Source organism: Cibotium barometz, chromosome 54 (genome assembly GCF_041138505.1).
Source record: "Cibotium barometz isolate CiBa-2024 chromosome 54, ASM4113850v1, whole genome shotgun sequence".
Lineage (NCBI taxonomy): Eukaryota > Viridiplantae > Streptophyta > Polypodiopsida > Cyatheales > Cibotiaceae > Cibotium > Cibotium barometz.
Window position 1 is genome coordinate 29121884 of NC_141099.1, and position 22083 is coordinate 29143966.

General features: G+C 43.8%; 1 protein-coding gene across 3 annotated transcripts in view; it reads left to right on the forward strand.

Annotated features, from left to right (window-relative positions):
- Positions 1-14310, forward strand: part of LOC147608014 (ubiquitin carboxyl-terminal hydrolase 5-like) — a 64343-nt gene extending 50033 nt beyond the window's left edge. For all 3 annotated transcript variants that reach the window (XM_086789842.1, XM_086789844.1, XM_086789843.1), the window contains 2 exons: positions 13078-13342; positions 13534-14310. In XM_086789842.1, coding sequence (XP_086645968.1) covers positions 13078-13342; positions 13534-13707 — 439 coding nt within the window. In that variant the 3' untranslated portion in view covers positions 13708-14310. The remainder of the gene's footprint in view (positions 1-13077; positions 13343-13533) is intronic.
- Positions 14311-22083: the final 7773 nt, after the last annotated feature.

Sequence of the window (22083 nt, forward strand, 5' to 3'; positions counted from 1 at the left end):
AATTTTGTCATCATTTGATCCCATGAGCAAAAGATCATCTACATAAAGACTGATGATCAGCAGATCTTTCTCTTCTTTCTTTACATACAAAGTGGCTTCTGATGGACTGTTCACAAAGCCTTGAGTGAGCAGGAAAGCATCTATCTTTGCATACCAAGCTCGTGGAGCTTGTTTCAAACCATACAAGGCCTTTTTCAGAGTGCATACTTTCCCTTCATGACCATGTTCTGCAAAACCTATGGGCTGATATACATAAACTTCCTCCTCGAGGTCCCCAAGTAGGAAAGCAGTCTTGATGTCCAACTGGTGAACAACCCAACCACGATGTGCAGCCAATGCAATGACACACCTAAGTGTCGACATACGGGATGTAGGAGCAAATGTCTCCTCATAATCAATGCCCTTCTTTTGTGCATAGCTCTTTGCAACTAGACGGGTTTTGTACCTGTCAATGGATTCATCTCCATGTCTTTTCAACTTATAGACCCACTTAGTACCAATGGCTTTCTTGCCTCTGGGCAGATCAACCAGATCCCATGTTTGATTCCTTTTAATAGAATCAAGCTCATCCTGCATGGCTTTATTCCAATGCACATTGTCTCGTGCATCCACAAATGAATCAGGCTCATCATCGTCCTGTAAACTGGCTGCCATAACCATATTCAAATCTATGATGTGTGCATGCTCATTGGTCCGTGTCTCCCTACTACGAGTACGACCAGCAAGAGGACCCTCTAGATGGCTGTCCTGTAATGTCCTCGAATACCATCTAGGTGTGTGTCTGACCTGTGGTGCCTGCTGCCCCATATTTGGCTCAACTTCTGGCTCAGTTTGCTGCTGAATTTCTGCACCACCTTCATGATTGGCTGGCTGTCCTGTACCCTCATGGGTTGGATCACCAACTATGGAATGAAACTCCATAGGTAGTAGACCTTCAAACACATCATTTTCAGCCTGATTTACATCATAACCAGCCATGGATATTTCTGATTTTTCATCAAAAATCACATCCCGACTAGTGAATATCTTCTTGGATAGTGGGTCATATAACCGGTAGCCCTTGCTCTCACGGCTATACCCAATAAAAATGCATTTTGTGGCTTTATCATCCAACTTCCTCCTCAACTCTTTGGGTATGTGTGCATATGCAAGATACCAAAAAGTACGAAAATGTGATACCGAAGGCTTGCGGCCATGCCAAGCCTCAAAAGGAGTAATCGAAACCAATGCCTTTGTGGGACATCGATTCAAAATATGACAAGCACACATTACAGCTTCCACCCAAAAGATATGTGGTAGCTTCTTTGTCTTTAACATACATCTGGCCATCTCCATGAGTGACCGATTCTTCCTTTCTGCAACCCCATTCTGCTGTGGAGTATAAGGAGTAGTATACTGATGTTTGATACCTCTACTCTCAAGAAAGGAATTCAACACGTGTGACATATATTTCTCCCCTCGGTCAGAACGGAGAGTATTAACCTTGCATCCTGACTCTGTTTCAGCAAGTGCTACAAAGGCCAAGAATGCATCATATACCTGTGATTTCTGTGTCAACGGATAGACCCAGCATATACAAGAGAAGTCATCAATAAATGTAGCAAAATAGAAGCAATCTCCTAATGACTTCGTCTGCATCATGGGACCACAAAGATCACAGTGTTTTCCAAAATACATCCTTCACATATGTGATCTGGAGGCTTCTCCATAAGAGGTAGGTCTGTGAACATGTTATGTCGCTGCTTAAGCATAAGACTACCAAAATTTACAGGCCCCATGCGAGCATGCCATAACTCCGCATCAACCATAGCTGGAGTAAGAGTGAATGCATTATAAGCAGACTGATCCACTGGCTGAAATGCATCCAACTGATAAAGTCCATGACATAATGTACCAGTAAGCATCAAGGTCAAAGCATTAGCTTTGTCTCTGACCATGCATTTGTCATCATCAAAGTGGACTTGCATACCACAGTGTGCTAAAGAAGAAATGGACAACAAATTCTTCTTTATCCCTGGTACATATAAGGCATCTGTAAGGCGAAGAATAGAGCCATCAATGGCTGTGAGCTGAACCTCCCCAATGCCACGAACTGGATATGAAGCATTATTGGCACACTGAACAGTTTTGCCAACAGGGGCAGGGCCTACATGACAAAACAAATCCCTGCGAGATGTGATATGCTTTGAAGCACCACTATCAAAATACCAAGTACATGCATGCTCTGTCACACTGAGTGCCTGTGAAGACCAAGAGGCATCATAGCTGCATGTGTAGAAACAGTAATCCCTGTCCTCAACAAAAGAAGCAGTCTCCGGAGGAGCTTTAGAGGCATCATTTACAGACATCCCAGATTCCTTTGCCTTCTCTTTGGCAATCCTCTTTCTACACTCTGTGATGTAGTGACCTGGCTTCTTACAGTAATGGCATTTGCCCTTCTTCTTGGGCTGTCCATCACCTTTCTTGGTATCCTGAGATGAACCACCATCACCTGAATTCTGATTTGAACTCTTTGGCTGAGATTTGCCTTTCCCTTTTTGACCTGTAGTAAATGCTTGTTCAGCACTTGTGTTCATATTCATGTTCTTCCTGATTTGCTCTTCTTGTAGCAAGAGAGCAACAAGTTCTTGATACTTAAGGGGTTCAACAGCATTCCTCATGCTGAGGTTCAAAGAGGTATGAAAAGCCAAGTAAGATCTTGGCAAAGAGTTCAAGATGGTGGACAAAAGCTGTGTCTCAGGAATAATCTCATCCACATTGATGAGTTGCTCTCTCAAATCCTGCAGCTTGTTCAAGTGGCTAGACATATCATCTCCTTCATGCATTTTCGGATTTTCCAGCTCTCTTTTCAAAAACGAGATCCAAGCCTCACTACGAGCAGCATACATATGCTCCAAAGTCACCCATGCATTCCGTGAAGAGCCAGTTGAACGAATATGAGGTATAATAGACCTCTGTACTGACAATGCAATAAGTGACAAGGCTTGTGCATCTCTGGCATCCCATGTCTTCTGAGCATTTGTTCTTTGAACAGGCAATGGCTGACCTGGTGCTTGTACCTGTTGTCCTCGTCCACGAGCACCCCCTTGGGGAGGAGTCTCTGGAGCCAATGGACCTGGATGTGGTTCATCACCACTAACAAAATCCCAAAGACCTTTTGCCACGAGCACATTTCTCAGCATAAAACTCCACAAGGAGTAGTTCATGCCATCCAACTTGTCTTCCTTAGACAAATACGTGAACACATCACTCTGCTGTTGATTTGCCATTATGCCAATGCACAATGTTGTACCTGTGTATCAAAAAACCCAATAGCAACAACCTTGAAAGCAACTGTACTCCACTCAATACAGCTAATCCAAATATGCCTGCACTCTCAATCCTCTGAATGTGCAACACAATGCACCACTTACTGAGTAGAGCAGCAAAATGGCTTACAGAGTGCCAAAATGCCCAAAAATGCCCAAAGTTATTGCATCCAAAACCTTGCAAAAAACCTGTAGAGATTTCTTTGTTGCAAGAAAATCTGCCTGTATCTGCCAGAAAATTTTCACAGAGAAAATGCCCAAATTTCAGAACTAGTAAAGCTTACCACAAATGGGATTTTGCAGGTACAAGTCGACTGTTTGCTGTACGGAACAATAGACAGGTACAGGTCGACTGTACGGCGACTGTACGGAACAGGTACACGCAGCAGATGCAATACGGAAACAACTGTCAACTGGTCAGCTGTGCAGGTGTGCGCAGCAAGTAACTGGACTGCTGTACGGAGCAGGTACGGTCGACTGTACGGTGGATGTACAGAGCTGCAGGTGCACGTAGCAGGTACTGTATGGAGACAACAGTCGACAAGTACTCTACGGAGCTGGGCGAGAAGCTGATGGCGAGTGTAGGTCGCCTGCAGGTACTTGTTGAGATATCGAGCTCGTCTAGTGAGGCGGTGGCCACTGATGACCCGCCTGGGGGATAGGCCCCACACTTACACCACTGGCATGGTTGGTGAGATCTTAGGTGATATGCGGCCAGTGGGATGACAGGCTGTGTGACAGCCACTCTAGAGACTGGCATAGTTATAGCGCCAGCTCATTTAGTCGGGTTCACACTATAGAGAACCCGTGTATGTATTGGTTGAGTACCTTTCATATTGTGTGTACTCTTATCTTGTATATGGTGTGTTGAGTTTTGAGTAGAGAAGAAGAAGATTTTCAGCCTCTCACCTTGTGTGTTCTCTATTAGGGTTTTGTGAGTGTGTGTGTGTGCTTGCAAGAGCTCAAGCTCTCTTCCCTCTTGCATCTTTTGATGGTATCAGAGCCTGGTTCGTGCTAAGGGCTGAGCTGCAAGCAAGAGAACCATAGGAAGCGGTACGAGGGTAAGAGCTTCAACTACTCTTCCCTATTGTGTTGGTGACTACACCCTTGTCGGGAGCTCTACGGGAGGCATCGGCAAACGGTCTCTGATTGAGAAGCTTTCTTCGCGGGAGTAAAGCTATAGGGCAACTATACAGTCCTATCGGGCCGAAAACGCGTTTCGGGCGCGTCTGGACCTCCGTTTTTCAGAAAGCAGGCGTTTTCGAGCACTGCGGGTAAGTCATCGATTCTCTGCAGAACTCTGTTTTAAGAACTGCAGGAAGACAGATTGACTGTGCAGACACTGTGGGTGCTGCAAAGAGGTCCACAGTTGCCATTGGGTGTATGTATGCACATTGAAGTCACTGTTGGTGACATTTGAGAGTACTACAGTACCGTTGTGCAGAAAATACAACAGTTTGTGCAGAAAAACCAGAGTGCAGTTTCTGGTAAAATTGTGTGTTTGGCAAGATGTCAAATGATGGGATAACTCAGATTGTGGCTGAGAAGCTTGACAAGAATAACTTCCATGCTTGGAGGTTCAGGTTGACGAATTTCCTGATGGGAAAAGGCTATTGGGACTACATAGAAGGTGAGCATGAAGAGGCACCGGAGATACCGGATATAAATCCGACTGCTGCAGATGTGAAAGAGTTTAAAGACTGGAACCAAGGAGCCAGGAAGGTTATGTATTGGCTATCCATTAGTATACAGGACACCATGATTGGGCACATTCAGGATGCCAAGTCCCTCAAGGAGGCGTGGGACACCTTGGTAAAGCTTTATGAAACAAATACCAAGGCACGCAAGATACAGTTGAAGAATGAACTTCATACTGTGGAGAAAAAGAGCATGTCTGTGAATGACTATGCGCTGAAGATAAAGGGTATTGTGGAATCCCTTGCATCTATTGGTGTGTCAGTAGATGATGATGACAAGGTGGAAGTCTGTCTACGTGGTCTCGGGCCACAATACAAGGCGTTTAAGACGTCTATTCAGACTCGGGAAAACATTCCCAACTTTACAGATTTGGTGTCTATGCTGATTATCGAAGAGAAGAACTTGGGTGAAGACCAACAGTCTTCACAAAGCAAAAACAATTCAGAGCAACAGGCCTTCTACACGAGTTTAGGAAGAGGACGAGGTAGAGGAGGCCGTGGACGCGGTCAAGGAGGTGGCCGAACAGGTAATCAGAATTATGGCCAGCAGCAGCAGCAGCAACAACAACAGTCCCAGAATCAACAACAACAACAACAACACACAGGTGGAAGAGGCAAATTCAGAGGCAGGGGGAGTCAAAGAGGCCGTGGAAATTGGCAAAGGCAATATAACGATGCACGTGAATGCTATTATTGTGGTAAGCCTGGACATGTGCAGGCAGAATGTTATAAGAAGCAGGCTGACATGCAAAATGGGAAAGTGCAGCAAAACAACTATGCATCCTCAAGCAGAAATAATGAGGATAATGAAAGGTTGTTTGTTATGCAGCATGTCGTGAATGCCATGTCTGAAAATGTTGATGCAGCACAAAAAGATAATGTATGGTATGTGGATTCAGGCGCTTCGAACCACATGACGGGTCATGGGGAGTGGTTCAAGGAGATGAAAAACCCGGAAAGACCAGGTTTTGTGGAAACAGGGGATGACACTGCTCATCCAATTGCCCATGTTGGAGATGTGCCATTGTCTATGCAGGATGGCAAAGTGAAGTACCTTGCAGATGTACTTCATGTACCGAACATAACAAAGAATCTGGTTTCAGTTGGCCAGATGATTGAGCAAGGTTTGCAGGTTCGGTTTAACCCTGATGGGTTTAAACAGGTTAATCCAACACTACTCCAAATGGTAGATGAACCCAGCCCGGAGCTTGTGGATCGGCAGATTAGAGATGAGCAAGAGGAGATTTTGAGAGCTTTACATAGAGAGCTTGAGAGCGTGGATCGTTGTGTGACCCGCTCACGTGCACGATCTCTCAGCATTCCTCTACGCCCGGCAGCTCCAGATCCAGGCTTTGCGAGACGAGAGAGCATTCGCAGGGGAAAGCTTCCAGTTCGTCGCACCCAGCAGAGGCGTGCAAATGAGGTTGTCGAACTCATTCACACTCAGATTCCCGAGGCACATGATGAGGATGCACTGGAGCTTGTTGCTGCTGAGCCAGAGTTCGATGAAGAGGGCAATGGTATCAATGATGGAGGCATGCTCTCTTTAGAAGACTCATCATCTTCATCTGATGATGAGATTTGAGACTCTTGCGTCTAGACTCTAGAGTCTAGACAACAGTGTAGTGTTTCATTGTTTTGCTTTTTGCACTTGTGGACCAGGACATGTGCTGGCAGCTGTAGACATGATATTTGTACTCTCTTTTATTATCTATGACTTTCATGGTTCTTGCTTATATCACTATGACTGTTAACATGAGGTATTGTGTAATGGGCTTGGTAACTGATAATTGATTTAAACTTTAAGTAATGAGGTTCAGTCTCTTTATTTTAAGTATTTTGGTTGCTATGTCTACAAAATATTCAGGTTTCTAGGACTGTTTACAAATGGTACGTACTGTTTACGTACCTTAAAATTTGTTCCGTACAGAAGTACGTTCCGTACGTACTGATAGCGTACCGTACACTACGTACCTTACCACCTTGGTTGGGAGAAAGCTATGGATGAGGAGATGGATGCACTATATGGAAATGAAACCTGGGATTTAGTGAAATTGCCTGAAGGCAAGAAAGCCATTGGATGCAAGTGGGTGTACAAAGTTAAACATAACAGTGATGGAAGCATAAACAGGTACAAGGCTAGATGGATATGCACAGACATATGGGATTGATAATGAGGAAACTTTCAGCCCAGTTGCCAAGATGGCAACGGTGAGAGTTGTGATAGCAGTGGCTGCGTCAAAGCAATGGTCTTTACATCAGATGGATGTAAAAAATGCATTCTTGCATGGGGATTTGCAAGAAGAGGTGTATATGTTGCAGCCACCTGGTTATGAGGATGTGAGTCACCCCGAGCATGTTTGCAGGTTGAAGAAAGCCTTGTATGGCTTAAAGCAAGCACCAAGAGCATAGTCTGACAAGATTTCTGAATATCTTGTCACTATTGGCTTTCATGTAGCCAATGCAGATTTATCATTGTATGTGAGACATGGTGATAGAGGAGTTGTGCTTGTTGTCATCTATGTAGATGACTTGATCATTACGGGGGACCATGATGCAGAGATCTTTGATGTAAAGATCTTGCTAAGACAGAAGTTTGAGATGAAGGATCTGGGGGAGCTCAGATATTTCTTGGGCATTGAGGTGATTAGGTCACCACATGGTATTGGATTACTGCAGAGACAGTATGGCTTGGACATGTTGTCCAAGTATGGTATGACAGGCTGTAAGCCTATTTCTGTGCCATTGGATCAGAATGGCAAGTTGAGTGCAGATTCAGGAGAGATCTTGGAGGATCCTACTATGTATAGGCGCATAGTAGGAAGTTTGATCTACATGACGATCACCAGACCAGATTTGAGCTATGCTGTTGGGTTGGTGAGTCAGTTTATGCAGGTTCCACGGAAACCGCATTTGGATGCAGTGAGACGCATACTGAGGTATGTGAGGTCTACTTTGCATTGTGGACTGTTCTATGAGACTGGGACAGAGATATGTGTACATGGGTACACAGATGCTGATTGGACTGGTAGTATCTCAGATAGGAGATCTACTAGTGGATTCATGTTTTCTTTGGGGAGTGCTGCTGTGACTTGGAGCAGCAAGAAGCAGCCTACGGTTGCTCTATCGAGTACAAAGGCCGAGTACAGAGGAGCTGCTATGGCAGCATGTGAGGTAGCTTGGTTGAGAAAGCTACTTGCAGATTTGGGTCTATCAGTGGATAGATAAGTTGTCATTTTCTGTGACAACATTAGCAGTATACAGTTGGCCAGGAACCTAGTCTTTCATGCTCGTACGAAGCACATAGAGGTTCACTACCACTTCGTCAGAGAGAAGGTCTTGGCAGGAGACCTTGATCTTGTTTATGTCAGCACAGAGGATCAGGTAGCTGACATCTTCACCAAAGCATTGGGTACAGAGAAGCTCCGCAGATTCTTCGCTTGGTGTACATGAGATGGAGTTGAGCTCGAGGGGGAGTGTCTCGTCTAGTGAGGCGGTGGCCACTGATGACCCGCCTGGGGGATAGGCCCCACACTTACACCACTGGCATGGTTGGTGAGATCTTGGGTGATATGCGGCCAGTGGGATGACAGGCTGTGTGACAGCCACTCTAGAGACTGGCATAGTTATAGCGCCAGCTCATTTAGTCGGGTTCACACTATAGAGAACCCGTGTATGTATTGGTTGAGTACCTTTCATATTGTGTGTACTCTTATCTTGTATATGGTGTGTTGAGTGTTGAGTAGAGAAGAAGAAGATTTTCAGCCTCTCACCTTGTGTGTTCTCTATTAGGGTTTTGTGAGTGTGTGTGTGTGCTTGCAAGAGCTCAAGCTCTCTTCCCCCCTGCATCTTTTCAGTACTGTACGGGACCGGGCGACTGTACGGAGTAAATCAGGCGCCTGTACGGAGCAGTGTATGGAGCAGAAGCGGTTGCTGGTCGACTGTAGACTGTACGGAACAGCAGTACGGAAACAGTCGGCGCCTGCTGTATGGAAGCAGTCGGCTGGCTGCGCAGGACTGTACGGGCAGTTGTGACGGCAAGGGCAGCTGGTGGCGTGGAACAGTACGGGCAGGGAAGGCCAACCTGGAAGCTCTGATACCAAATGAAGGAGCTCAGTTGTTAGGGTTAGGGTTTGGAGGGTACTTCAGCAAGAAACGTGAGAAGCAGAGAGAGGAACACGACTGCTCTTGTATTCAGTAGTGATAAAAGTGAAGTACAATAGCCACATAAAGAAGTGACCTAATAGATGTGTTCACATGGTCTGGCCATAAAGTGTGCCAGGTGGACCAAATCACTTATAAACTATTATAAGTGAGACCAAGCTAAAACTGGGGGAAAAAACCTCCACTAACTGAAGTAAAAAGTGCCCCAGTAATGTACTGATGATCACTAGCACTCCTCTGGTGGGTGCATACACAGCATAAAGCCCAACAAGAGAGAGAGAGAGAGAGAGAGGTCTTGTTAACGTCTACTAAAGACCCGAAGGGTCTATGAGACCAAAAAGATGTAACATATGATCCATGTGTAGATTGGATGTTAGAACACAAAAAGAAAAAGAAAAAGAAAAAGAAAAAGATACTAGTAGGTTCCTCTGTGTACAATGCAATAATAGGCACGGAGAGCTCAAATGTCCATGGCGGAGTAGAGCACTGAGATTTCCACCTCCCATGGCAGTACCTACCTATGGTGTCGTAGCATGTCTCGAATGTGGAGCTGACGGGTAGAAGGTTTGAATCTCTAAGGGCAAGGGTGTCTAGCTCTCTAGAGGGAGGCTGTGCGATTTTTGATGACTCTGGGCGTGAGTAGCCTAGGTCTCTAGGGACTGATTTGTTGAGTGTAACTCATATGCTCATAGTCACATGAAAACCTGTTTTGTTCCTACGAAACACGAAACAAACGAAACGTTTTGAAATGAAACGAAACACTCCTAACCAAAATTCCATTTCGCCCGAATTTGATTTAAAAAAGAAACCTTATTCTTCTCCTCTTCTTTCTCTTCCCTTTCACTTTCTTCTCCTCTCCATCTCAATTTTCTTTAAAAACTCGTAAAGATGAAATACACGAAATTTTCTTGTAACTACGTGTAACAGTCCTTAGGTCAATTTTACCTAATTTTACACCCAATTGTTAAAATTTCTTACAAGTATTTCACTAGCTCTTCTATTTCTCACTTTCCTCCAATTTACAAATCGCAATTGCATACTTTCAATCTCAATGGTCAAAACACTGTTTTGCTTAAAATCGATTTCTTGGTTACTTTCACCTAATTTCACATCCATTTGTTGAAATTTCTTAAGAGTGTTCTACGAGCTCTTCAATTTATCACTTTCTTTCGATTTATAAATTCTAATTTCATACTTTAGCCTCAATTGCACGTAATTTCACACCCAATTATTGAAATTACCTACAATTTCTTCAATTTCTCACTTTCCCCCAATTTATGAATCCCAATTTCTTACTTTGAACCTCAATGACATCTAATTTCACACCCAATCGTTAAAATTTTCTATATTTCCTACCTTTTCCCAATTTGATTTGACAAGTGTCACTTCGAACCTTCTCCGTTTTGTCCATAGAGATGAAACGAAACAAAACGAAAGGCACTGAAATGACAAAACAACGAAACGGATGAAATGTTTCTTGTGACTATAGGCATATGCTCTGTGTGGCTAGTCAGTGCCTGGGTAAGTACTAGCGGCTCCGGTTGTTGCTGGGGGCTGAAGACATTTGTGGTGGAGACCCGAGCGAAGTTCTACCGTCCTCTCGTGTGTATGGCTGCATTAGTGTTTATCGATGTTTGCACATTTCTTGTAAGTACATCCCCAAGCATCTTTGATCATTGTAGTGCATAATTCGAGCAAGAGGGCCAAATCCATCTCTGAAAAAGGCATGAAACCTCCCATGTTTCTCATAATACATTGGGCATCTAAGCAAGGAAATCATAGCCTGCAGTTCCTAGCCTCCCATGGGATAGCCTCAGCTCACTGTGTCTCTATCTTGAGTCGGTGTGAAGATGCCCTCATCTGGTTAATAGCAATCCTCATGGCATGTGACTTGTGTCTGTGAAGATACCCAGGCTTCTCAATGAGGCCATCTTATGTGACCCCTCGGAAGTGCTATCTGTAGAAGGTCAGTTCCGTAGGAAGGTCTAGGTGGATAATGCTGTTGATCTCTTGTCTCGAGAGATCCAAGAAAGGAAAATCAAGGGAGTACTCAAAAGGTGGCAAGCAATCCATCTGTGGGCCATGTGCCTCAAACTATCTAGAGAAAGAAAAGAAAGAAAGTTATATTAATGTCTTCAAAATAAGTCTCCCAATAGTAATATGTCTCCCATGCTGGCAAACCTCATGATATCATCATATAGTGGTATATAGGGCGACTCTCTTGATGGTGCAAACTTGGAGTGGACTGGGGGAAAGTAGCATACTGCCATATATAGCTCGCGGAGCCCCTCTCTGCATATTCGGACCCACATGTACCTTGCATCTGCATCTCTATGTACCACATGTATTTTGTCACGAAGCTCCTTCCTGTAAAGTATTGCCACTCCTCCAAATCCTCTAGTACCTCCCACTGTGCGTGGCTGAGGGCGGAAAACTGATTCCCATCACATCAGGAAGCCTCTTTTTTGTGCACTGATGGGTCTCCGTATACATAGCAATATCACTGTGTCTGAAAGTATCCTCAAAGTATCCTGCATCTGTTCTAAGGGCTCCGTTGCAATTCCACACCGTGAATCGCAAGGTCTCATAGGCCGCTCATTGTCAAGCGGGCCTCCTCTCCGTAATGATGACTCGGCCATCTCTGTATACCGCCCATTTTCCCTCTTTCCTTGCCTCAAGCACACGCGGCATGTGTTCCGGTGTGCTATCTGTGCTCGTGTAAGGTCCTCATCCAAATAAATCTTTTCCCCCTTAAGGGCCATCCTTTTGGAGAGGAAGGCCTTCTTCTTCTCCAAGTCACCAAACCTGATGATCAATATCTTCGCCTTGGTTTCATCTCTGCCTACTCGCCATGCTCCGGTAATGGGTACATCAGTGGCTCCAATTTTTGTTACAAGAGCTTTTGCATCCTCTTGGGGATTTCCCTTATCTTCCCACCCAACTACACGTACATGTAAGGCACGTGCCCGTCTCTTGGCTTCCTCTTCCAATGTAGCATTCATCACCTCTACTTTATTGACTGGTGTATCCTTCTGTTTTTTTACTACTTCAATCCATGGGTTGACTTCCTCAATTTGTTTCTTTGCCCATGAATGCATTTCCTTCTCACCTGCAGCCACTTTTGCCTTACATGATTCCAAAGTGTTTTGCATTTCTGTGATGTCTTTTTCGCGGTAAGCCATACATGTCTTCAAAGTGCCTTCGTACGATGCAACTGTTGTGCCAATCTCTCAGAGGATGTCATCCTTCCATTTTTGCATCTCTTTTTTCATTTCCGTGTGCATCAAGGCTTGGGCTAATTCCATCTCAACCCGTACTTGGGCTTGCATTTCTCCCTTCAATTGGACATATATCTCTTCCTCAGCGTTTCGTATATCACTTTCCTTTGGGCATGCATCTGCTCGGTCCATTCCTTTTCAAGCTCCTGTCGCATGGTGTTCATCTTTGTCCTTATGTGAAGCTATATCTCCTCATAAAGGGCCTCATCTCGTCAGGCCATCTTTGTAATCCTTCGTGAGCCAGGGGACATGATTCCTTCCCTCAGTCTTCTGCGGTAGGCATTTGGTGCCTTCGTGGGGGTGTGAAAGGTTGTCTCACCATCTTGTTCCCCCTCCAGGGGTTGAGACATGTTTTCCCCTACTAGTTGCTGCCTTGGGGGCTTGAGCAAGGGTAGGTGGGAAAACGGTGCGCATAGAGCAGAGGCACACAGGTCATCTCAGAGAGAGAGAGAGAGAGAGAGAGAGAGAGAGAGAGAGAGGGTTGGGGTTCGCACCCATGCTCCCTTCTGAGCCACTTGGTGCAACAGCCCGATGACAAGATCTTCCTCTTATATCACTTGATGCAAGGGCCGGACGACAAGATCTTCCTCTTATATCACGTAAGAATGATGTTTAATGGATTGATTGCAGGTATTGTCCCCGTTGCAAGGAACATCGGCCGGCTAGTAAGAAGCTAGATCTATGGAGACTCCCAGACATCCTTGTCGTACACTTGAAAAGATTCTCTTACAGCAGATACCTGAAGAACAAGCTTGAGACGTTTGTGAATTTTCCCATCCATGATCTGGACTTGACCAAGTACATTCCTCGGAAGGATGGTGCCCTCTATGAGCTTTATGCTATAAGCAACCACTATGGAAGTATGGGTGGAGGTCATTATACTGCCTATGTAAAGGTATTCTCAATGCCCGTTGTTGCAAGTTTCTGTGGTGAAAGTAATCTCAATGCCCATTGTTGCAACTATGTGCATGAAAGTATTAGCAGTAGGTGTGTGCTGCTAATGCAATTAATCTACTGCTTCTCTGCATGTTGATGAGGAAAAATGAAGGTTGAGCTGCCATTCATGAGTTTGTTGTCATGCTGCAGCTGCTTGATGATAATGGTTGGTACAACTTCGATGACAGTCACGTTTCGCCTGTGGGCGAGAATGAGATCAAGACTGCTGCAGCTTATGTCTTGTTTTACCGAAGAGTCAGGAGAGAAAACGGCAATGGTTCTTTGAGCAATGGTTTGTCTAGCCATGATGGAGTCACAAAGTGATGCCAAACCAGACATTGCCTTCTTTCTTCATCTGCAATCGTGCAGCATCCCAACACTGACGCAGTGACCTCTAAAGGTACAGTGGAATTTAAGCTCTATGTTGATGATCTACTTGGCAGTTGACGGCTCCACAAAGAGACTAGCCAGGGGAACCATGGGACATCATCCGTGCCCTTCCTAAATGTGCCTCCCTTCATCTTTGGCCACAGATGACGAGTACTTACTGTCCCCAATGCTTTGGTCAGTATGGGCTGGTCATGAAGTCTCAAGGTGGAGGAGAGAACTATCCACTCATAGCTGATGACAATAATTAGGATTACCCTGATGTGGGCATAGTGGAGTTGTCTCTTGGACTACAAATTCTTATTGGTGTCTGAAACAAGAAAAATGTGGTCTGCTATTTTTTGGCCGAGACGGTTTGCCGTGTATGGCAGGAGAGGCTGTATTTTTTCAACAAAGGAATCTGTAATTCTTTACTCAGGTTGGCTTTCTTCAGGTTTGTTGTCAGATCCTCCTTGACATGTGTTGGTTCAGGGGACACTACTGGTATCGATTAGAGAATGTAATACTGAGATTCTGATATGTCATCTTGAATTTGATGGTGAGGTGAGGTTTGTTGCTAGGTTCCTCGGCTCAATGGGGAGGACTGAATAGTCTCCTGGAACAATGGGCAGGACTGATAGGGGGTTTTGTCTTTAAAGAGGTCTTCTAAAATCTTTTCAAAATAGATGCTGAGAGGATTTCCCCTCCAGCCTTCCACTTCATAAAGTACTACAGGTATGACCAACGCATTAGAAAGGTATCTCTTGAGAGGCCAGCTTTTGTGTTCTCAAATGCATGATATACCTCACAAATTGCTGCATCGGTATTTTCACACCCAAGATATTTGAAGGTGCTCACCACTTCCACTAGGGGATTTTGGTGGAGTACAATGGCAAGATGCATTCTTATGCTCTCTACCAGCATTAGTGAACAATGGCCATTAAGCCCAATGTGTAAAACCCAACTGTTCCATGACAGCAATGGCAAGATGCCTCACTCCCATTTTTTTTGTATGTTGTCCATAAGTTAAGGTTTTATACAAACTGTTCCGTGGCCCCATTAATTTCTGGGCATTCTCCATGAAGTAATCAGGGAAGCCACAGAAACGTGTCTGTTGGCCCAATGCCTGCTTGCACTTGTCCACCCATCATCTGCTACCGCATAGGGGGGAGCGTCCAACAGCAGAGCGTGTGTTCCTTACCAGAACGCTTTTCCCTATTCTGCAGTCGCCCAGGTAGCAAGGATTAGTTCACTCGTGACTGCCCAAAAAGACGGCCTCCGTTTCCCTGCTTCTCACTTTGTCGTTTACATCTGTGGATATTAAGTACATGTGACTTGCCTTGCACTCCCCTTTACAGAGTCTAGGTCCTGCACTCTGTTAGCCACCTTTAACTACAAACCTCAATGAACACCAGTGTTAGAGCAAGGATGCCAGGCAAGAGCTCACACCTCTTCTATGGAACCGACTCCTACACTGTCAATCTTATCAAATCATCCTTTAATTTATGAAATTGGGTGAAGTCGAAAATCTAGGCTGAAATAAGAGACAAGAATATCCATTGATGATCTTGATATACTGATCCACAAACTCAGCTTTATTGTGTACATGTTCAAGTGTTCAAGTAGCCTAGCCTAGCCTAGCCTAGCCTAGCTCTTCTGCAAGTAAGCAGTAAATGCCTAGCCTTTCTCATTAGGTCCTGATATGAGAGCCCGGCCCCATACAATGCGGCTTCAATATTTGTGCCAGCCATGTGGAGGTCCTCCCTCCAACCATTTTTCTGTGGGAAGGTGTAATTGGAAATTTGGCCTCCTTGGAAAAGGGTAAAGTTTTTAATTTGCCCTTCTTCAATGATGTTTTATAGTTTTTCCAACAAACATAAATACAATCCTTTTGAAATGTATAGTTAGAAAAAGGATTGTATTTATTAAATACAATCCTTTTTCTAACTACACACATTATATATATATAATGTGTATAATTAAAAAGCATTTTTTAATTAATTGTGCAAGTGTGCTTCTATGAAGGTTGGCTTCGGTTACCTCTCCTCAGTGTGAAGGGAATTTTTTTGTTTGCTTGCGCTTCTTTAGTAAGGTTACATTCTTTAGCCCCTTCTATGGCAGGCAAAAATCGTACTAGAAGGGCTTAGCAACCTTAAAAAATAAACACTTGGGGGTAATCCATGCTAAAAGACACATGTAGTCGCCTCGTCTTCATGCTGTTGCCAAAACTCTGATTTAATTCTTTGTCCGTTGTGTGGTCCAACCATGCAACCACCTGTGTCTTGACACGTGGTTGAAGGGGAGCACGAGCTTTGAATTTGATTTTTTTCTTTTGGCCAAAAAATTGGAGGGGCTAATCGGGTGCATCCAACCCGAAAAGAACGTGCTTATGGTGTCACGTCTAATAAACAAGGGCCTTAGCGTTGTGACCTCTACATGTGGATGTAGGGTGAGGCTCTTATCAAATGATTTTTATAGTTAATTGAGCACATGTCTCACTCCTATGGATGATGGAGAGGTCTATGGGGTGAGGCTCGTATTAAATGATTTTTATGCAATGTGGTAGCTAGTTGAGCGCATGTCTTGCTCCTATGTAATGTAGCCCATCCCTTATGTAGCTTGGCTACCTTGAAATTGCAACTTAGAATGCTTGAGTATTAAATTCAACCAACCCTAGGTTGATCTATTGAGAAAAAAGAGAAGAGGGTACATATAAGCCACCTGGTAGCATTTACTTGCATATTTAAACCACGTGATGGGCCACCGACTTCCCCTTGGAGGCTCATCACTTCCATAATGAGAACAATCCTTTTTTTGATCAAACATGCTTGAGTCACAGGTGATAGGCATTGTAGGGTTAAGAATTATGATGTTAATGATGATAACCTTCTGAAGATTGGGAGGAGCGCGATGCTGAAGCCTATGCATTGATTATTATGACTTGATTGATGGCATTTTCCCACTTATCCAAATAATAGAGTGAGTAGTTGAGGCATGAACAATCTTATCAAATTAGTTTGAGATTGGTAAATTCACTAGGTTCATCAACCTTTAGAGCTAACTATATGCAATGAGGCCAGAGAAAGAAGGGTTGGCTATTTTGCACATCGCTTAGGTGAAGGATATCAAGGACAAGTTGGCAACTGTTCGTTACGAGATTGAGTCTATACAGATGGTCATTACACTATTGAATTGGTTACCCAAAGCTTGCTTTTCAAGTGTTTGTGACATCTCTCTCTCTCTCTCTCTCTCTCTCTCTCTCTCTTTATGGGCGAGAGGATCAAGGCATTGACTTACTCTTGTTGGGGTAAAGGCCTCGTGCCTTACGTCCGCCCATCATGCTAACCCTACTAACATACTTTGATGTATAGCGTGTGACCATTCATTATCTTTTTAGACGATAAGAGAATAAGGGGGTGTTGCTCTTCTGCATCCCACCTACACTTTGTGTGTGTCTTTCTCACTCTCCCTCTCTGCACTCCTCCATTGCCGTGCTTTTGCACACCTACAATTGGTATCAGAGCAGGTTTGTTTTACAGATGCGATATCTCCTTGGGAAAAGTGATTTTGAGGATTTTGCCCGCGTGAGCTACCGGTTTGTCGTGGTCTACAACTTTGTAGAAGAAACTTTTTTTTCAGATTCCTCACCGATTTTGAGCCATTTTACGTAGACTGACTGTATGCAAGGAAAAAAAACAGTTTTTTCTTATTGCTCAAGGATAAGGAAGCACGACGTTCGTGATTCATCATTCTCTTCATCAAGCAAGGAGAAGAGAATAAGTAGAGCGCTAGAGATATGGAGAGCACATGAGCGTTATCTCGTTGGTCAGTGCCATACTTGGTCTTGTCGGATTTGAGCGCCTATGGCAGCAGCTGTTTGAGCATCGACCACGGATTGGCCTTGTGGGCATTGTTTTTCTTTCTGTTGGTGTATGCTCGAGCTTATGTGAGCATTTATAGGTGTTTGTGGATGCGTATGCAAGCATCATGTTTATGCCAATCTGATGCATATGTAAGCTACAAGTGCTTATACCGGTTGCGGGATAGGTGTTTGCATACATGTGCTTGTCTGAGGAGTCTCTTTGCGAGACTCGAATGCTTGTAGGGATCCAGGCTTTTACAGGTTGTGAGCGCGTTTTGCTCACTGGCTAGCATTTTCGGATTGCATTATTTGATTGGCAGACAGTTTATGTACGAGAGATTGTGGGTCCCTCGAGGACAACCGCCTATGTATGGTTGATTGTAATTTTGTCAACACAAAGGAGGTCTCCCATTGTGGTTTATGTACGTTCAATGTGGATCATGTATTTGGTCATTTGAATTGCAGCTTTTTGTGAGGGTCGAGTGAGGTTTTCTTGAAGCCCTTTTGGGTGGATTAGGTACTGGAGCAATCCCCCGATGAGCCTCGCCAAAGACCTCATATGCCTTTATGGCTATGGAATGACGGATGTATGTTTCATGTGGACAGGACATTGTATGGTATGCTTGTGTCGATTCGCCATGTGGCATTGATATCATAAAGTTGATGCGTTCACTGATTGGAGTTGGTTCCCCATTGACAGTGATTGGTTATGCACTTATGCATTGGGTGATTCTTTGATACATTGCGTTGATCACTTTGGCAGTGATTTTTGGTTTGGCATTGACTGTTTATGGTCTGTATTGTTGGTATACTGTTGAAATTCTCCCAAAATTTTGCCAAGGTTATCACTTTAGTGACAATTTTGTCACGGAGTGTTGTATGCGCATATTTGTTGCCGTATTATGGCCTCAACATCAGAGAATATGCTCTTTAACATTGAGAAGTTGGATGGCACAAATTTCTCGTATTGGAAAGAGCAGATTTACAATGTCTTGGTGCAGAAGAAGCAAGTGAAGCCTATCAAATGCAAAGGTGTCAAACTCGAAGAGATGGATGCGGATGATTGGCAAGAGCTTGATGAACTAGCCACGTCTACTACTATCATGCTTACACTTTCTATGTCAGTGTCCTTTAATGTGAAAGACATGGCAGGTGGTGGAGGATGGACAACCCATGCATCAACCAAATAGAGATACAAGAAATGGTCAAAATGCGGAACAAGAAGCTCAAAACTAGTCTGAAAATCATGAGCAGGAATAGCCACAACTAGGTGGTGATATGGCTAAAAATCTGGAGCTAAATTTGAGACGATCTACGAGACTCACACTTCCTCCAGATAGATTTTTTCTTGCTATGGATTATGTCATGCTCACTGATTGTGACGAGCCTTCATGCTATCAAGAAGCTATGATGCGGGATGATAAGCATAAGTGGGAGAAGGCTATGAAGTCAGAAATGGATTCTTTGATGAAAAATTCCACTTGGGAGTTGGTTCATTTGCCTAAGGCGAAGAATGCAATTCCATGTAAATGGGTTTACAAAATGAAAATCACTCCAGGAGATGCATTGCCTAAGTATAAGGCATGATTAGTGGCAAAAGGATTCAAGCAAGAGAAGGGAATTGATTTTGATAAAATCTTTTCACTAGTCATGAAGATGGCTACTCTTCGCACAGTTCTTGCTTTGGTTGCCAAAGAGGACATGAAGCTTGTCCAAATGGATGTAAAGACTACATTCTTGCATGGCGATCTTCATGAGAACATTTATATGCAACAACCAAAGGGTTTTGCAGTTTCAGGCAAAGGACACTTTGGTATGTAAACTTCAGAAAAGTCTCTATCGATTGAACAAGCGCCTAGAGAATGGTATCATAAGTTTGATGCATTCATGAAGTCTCAAGGATACACACGTAGTGAGATGGATCATTGCCTATACACTAAGAAGGTTTCGGATGGTAGTCTTCTTATCTTGATTCTGTATGTGGATGACATGCTAATTGCCAGGAAATCTACTCATGATGTGGATGCTTTGAAGCAAAAGTTGCATGAAACTTTTGACATGAAGGATTTGGGTCGTCCTAATCACATTCTTCGCATGCGTATATCTCGAGATAGACATCGGTAACTCATCTATCTATCTCAGAGAGATTACATATGCAAAGTGCTTAAGCGTTTCAATATGGAGAGGGGGAAGTCGATAAGTACTCCATTTCCTCCATATGTGAAACTTAGCAAAGAGGACATTCCCAAATCGGATAAGGAAAGGACTGAAATATCCAAGATACCTTGTGCGTCCGCAGTTGGCAGTTTGATGTATGCTATGATAGCTACTCGTCTAGACATTGCATTTGGAGTGGGAGTTGTCAGTAGATTTATGGCTGATCTAGCCAAGAAGAATTGGGAGGCAGTTAAAGGGATCTTGCGGTATTTGAATGGTACAAAAGATTTGTGTATTTGCTTAGGGAGGAATAGTGCATCAGTCATTGGCTACTCACATGCAGACTTTGCATTAAATATAGACAACATGAGGTCTACTACAGGATACTTCTTCACATTTGCTAGAGGTGTAGTATCTTGGGTCTCTCGTTTGCAGCATTGTACAACCATATCTACCACAGAAGCTGAGTATGTTGTAGCATCAGAAGCTTGCAAGGAAGCTATATGGCTTACTCGTCTAGTGGGAGACTTGGGCATTACAGGAGAGATATCAATTTTGCATTGCGATAGTCAGAGTGCTATCTAGTTGGCACACGGAATCTAGTGTTTCATGCAAAGACAAAGCACGTTGATGTGAAGTATCACTTCATTCGGGAAGTACTTGAAGATTAATCCTGTAGATCTTCTCACAAAGAGTTTGTCCTCCGAGTAGTTTGCACATTGCAGAGAGCTGATGGGCATTACGTGAAGCTATTCTTACACTTCACTAACATGTATATAATCAGCACTACAACTGATTGTTCTCCCTTAAAGGCACATTGGCCTTTAAGTGGGAGGTTGTTGGGGTAAAGGCCTTGTGCCTTATGTCCACCCATCATGCTAACCCTACTAACATACTTTGATGTATAGCGTGTGACCATTCATTATCTTTTTAGAGGATAAGAGAATAAGGGGGTGCTGCTCTTCTGCATCCCACCTACACTGTGTGTGTGTGTCTCTCTCACTCTCCCTCTTTGCACTCCTCCATTGCGGTGCTTCCGCACACCTACAACTCCTAGGCATTGAGGAGGTCATTGCATTAATCCTAGAAGAGAAGACACAATTTGAGGGTAACAAAGGTGTTAAGAAGGTAAAGCCACTGCATTGGTCCTCTAGGTCATTCCATTATTCCTAGAATAGAAGACAAGAATGAAGCGATTTTGAGGGTATAACTGTGATAAGAAGGCTTTCAAAGCACATGATACCTCAAAGATAGGAAAAGATGAAGACAAGAAGAAGAAGAAGAACATCAAACATAATTTCAAAATTTGAAAAATGGGGTTTACATGTTGTGGGTTCCATTAGCGAGCCCTTGAAAGAAACCAGGCGTGCTCCATCATAGTCGCCACACAGAATGCTGACGTGAAATCTACGATCAAGTTCCTTTATGATATGTGATTACTCGTTTTGGTTGCCCGCTAGAAATAGTGAGTGTTCGAGGTACACATTTTATAAACGAAGTGGTGGAGTTCTTGCTTAAAGAGTTCCTTGTGGTGCATAGGAAGTCGACTCCTTACTAGGGAACGACCAAGCCGAAAGCACAAACAAGACTTTGTGCACATTCTCACTAAGATTACTTGTGGTGCACAGAAAGTCGGCACCTTACTAGCGAACGGCCAAGCTGAAAGTACAAACAAGATGTTGTGCACCACTCTCACCACCAAGACGGTCGAGAAGCGATTAGGAGAACAAGTTGCTCTTTGCTCTATGGGCCATCACATTGCATACAAGATGGCTATCAACAACACACCTTTTCAGCTTGCATTCGGGCTTGACACAATCATGCCAATGGAACACCTGGTTCCAAGCCTTCGAATTGCAACAAGGCATAATCTCAAACCCTCTGACAAAGAAGTTAGTTGGCTTAGAGCAACTAAGCGAGCAAAGATTGCAATCCACATATGGATTGATGGTTGAAAATCTACAATGTAAGCAATGGTTTGATGACCAACTGAAGGACAAGTGCATGTAGGTAGGAGACATATGATACTTAGGTAATGTTAAGAACACCAAATGGAAACTCAAGTACAGAGGCTAAGGTCCCTACCAAGTCATAGAAATGTGTAGTAAATATAGAGACCTTACAAGAAAGGTCACATGGCCAAGAATCGGAAAGAAGAAGAAGAAGATTGAGCAAAAGAAGAAAAAGTCAAGTGATTCTTCAATTAGTGATAGGAGCTCTTTGTTGCAAATGGAAACTGTTGGCATGGTAGTTGTTAATGAGACTCTTTTTCTAGTCCAAATAGTGCCTTCCACTTGTATTTGGGCTAGAGAGGA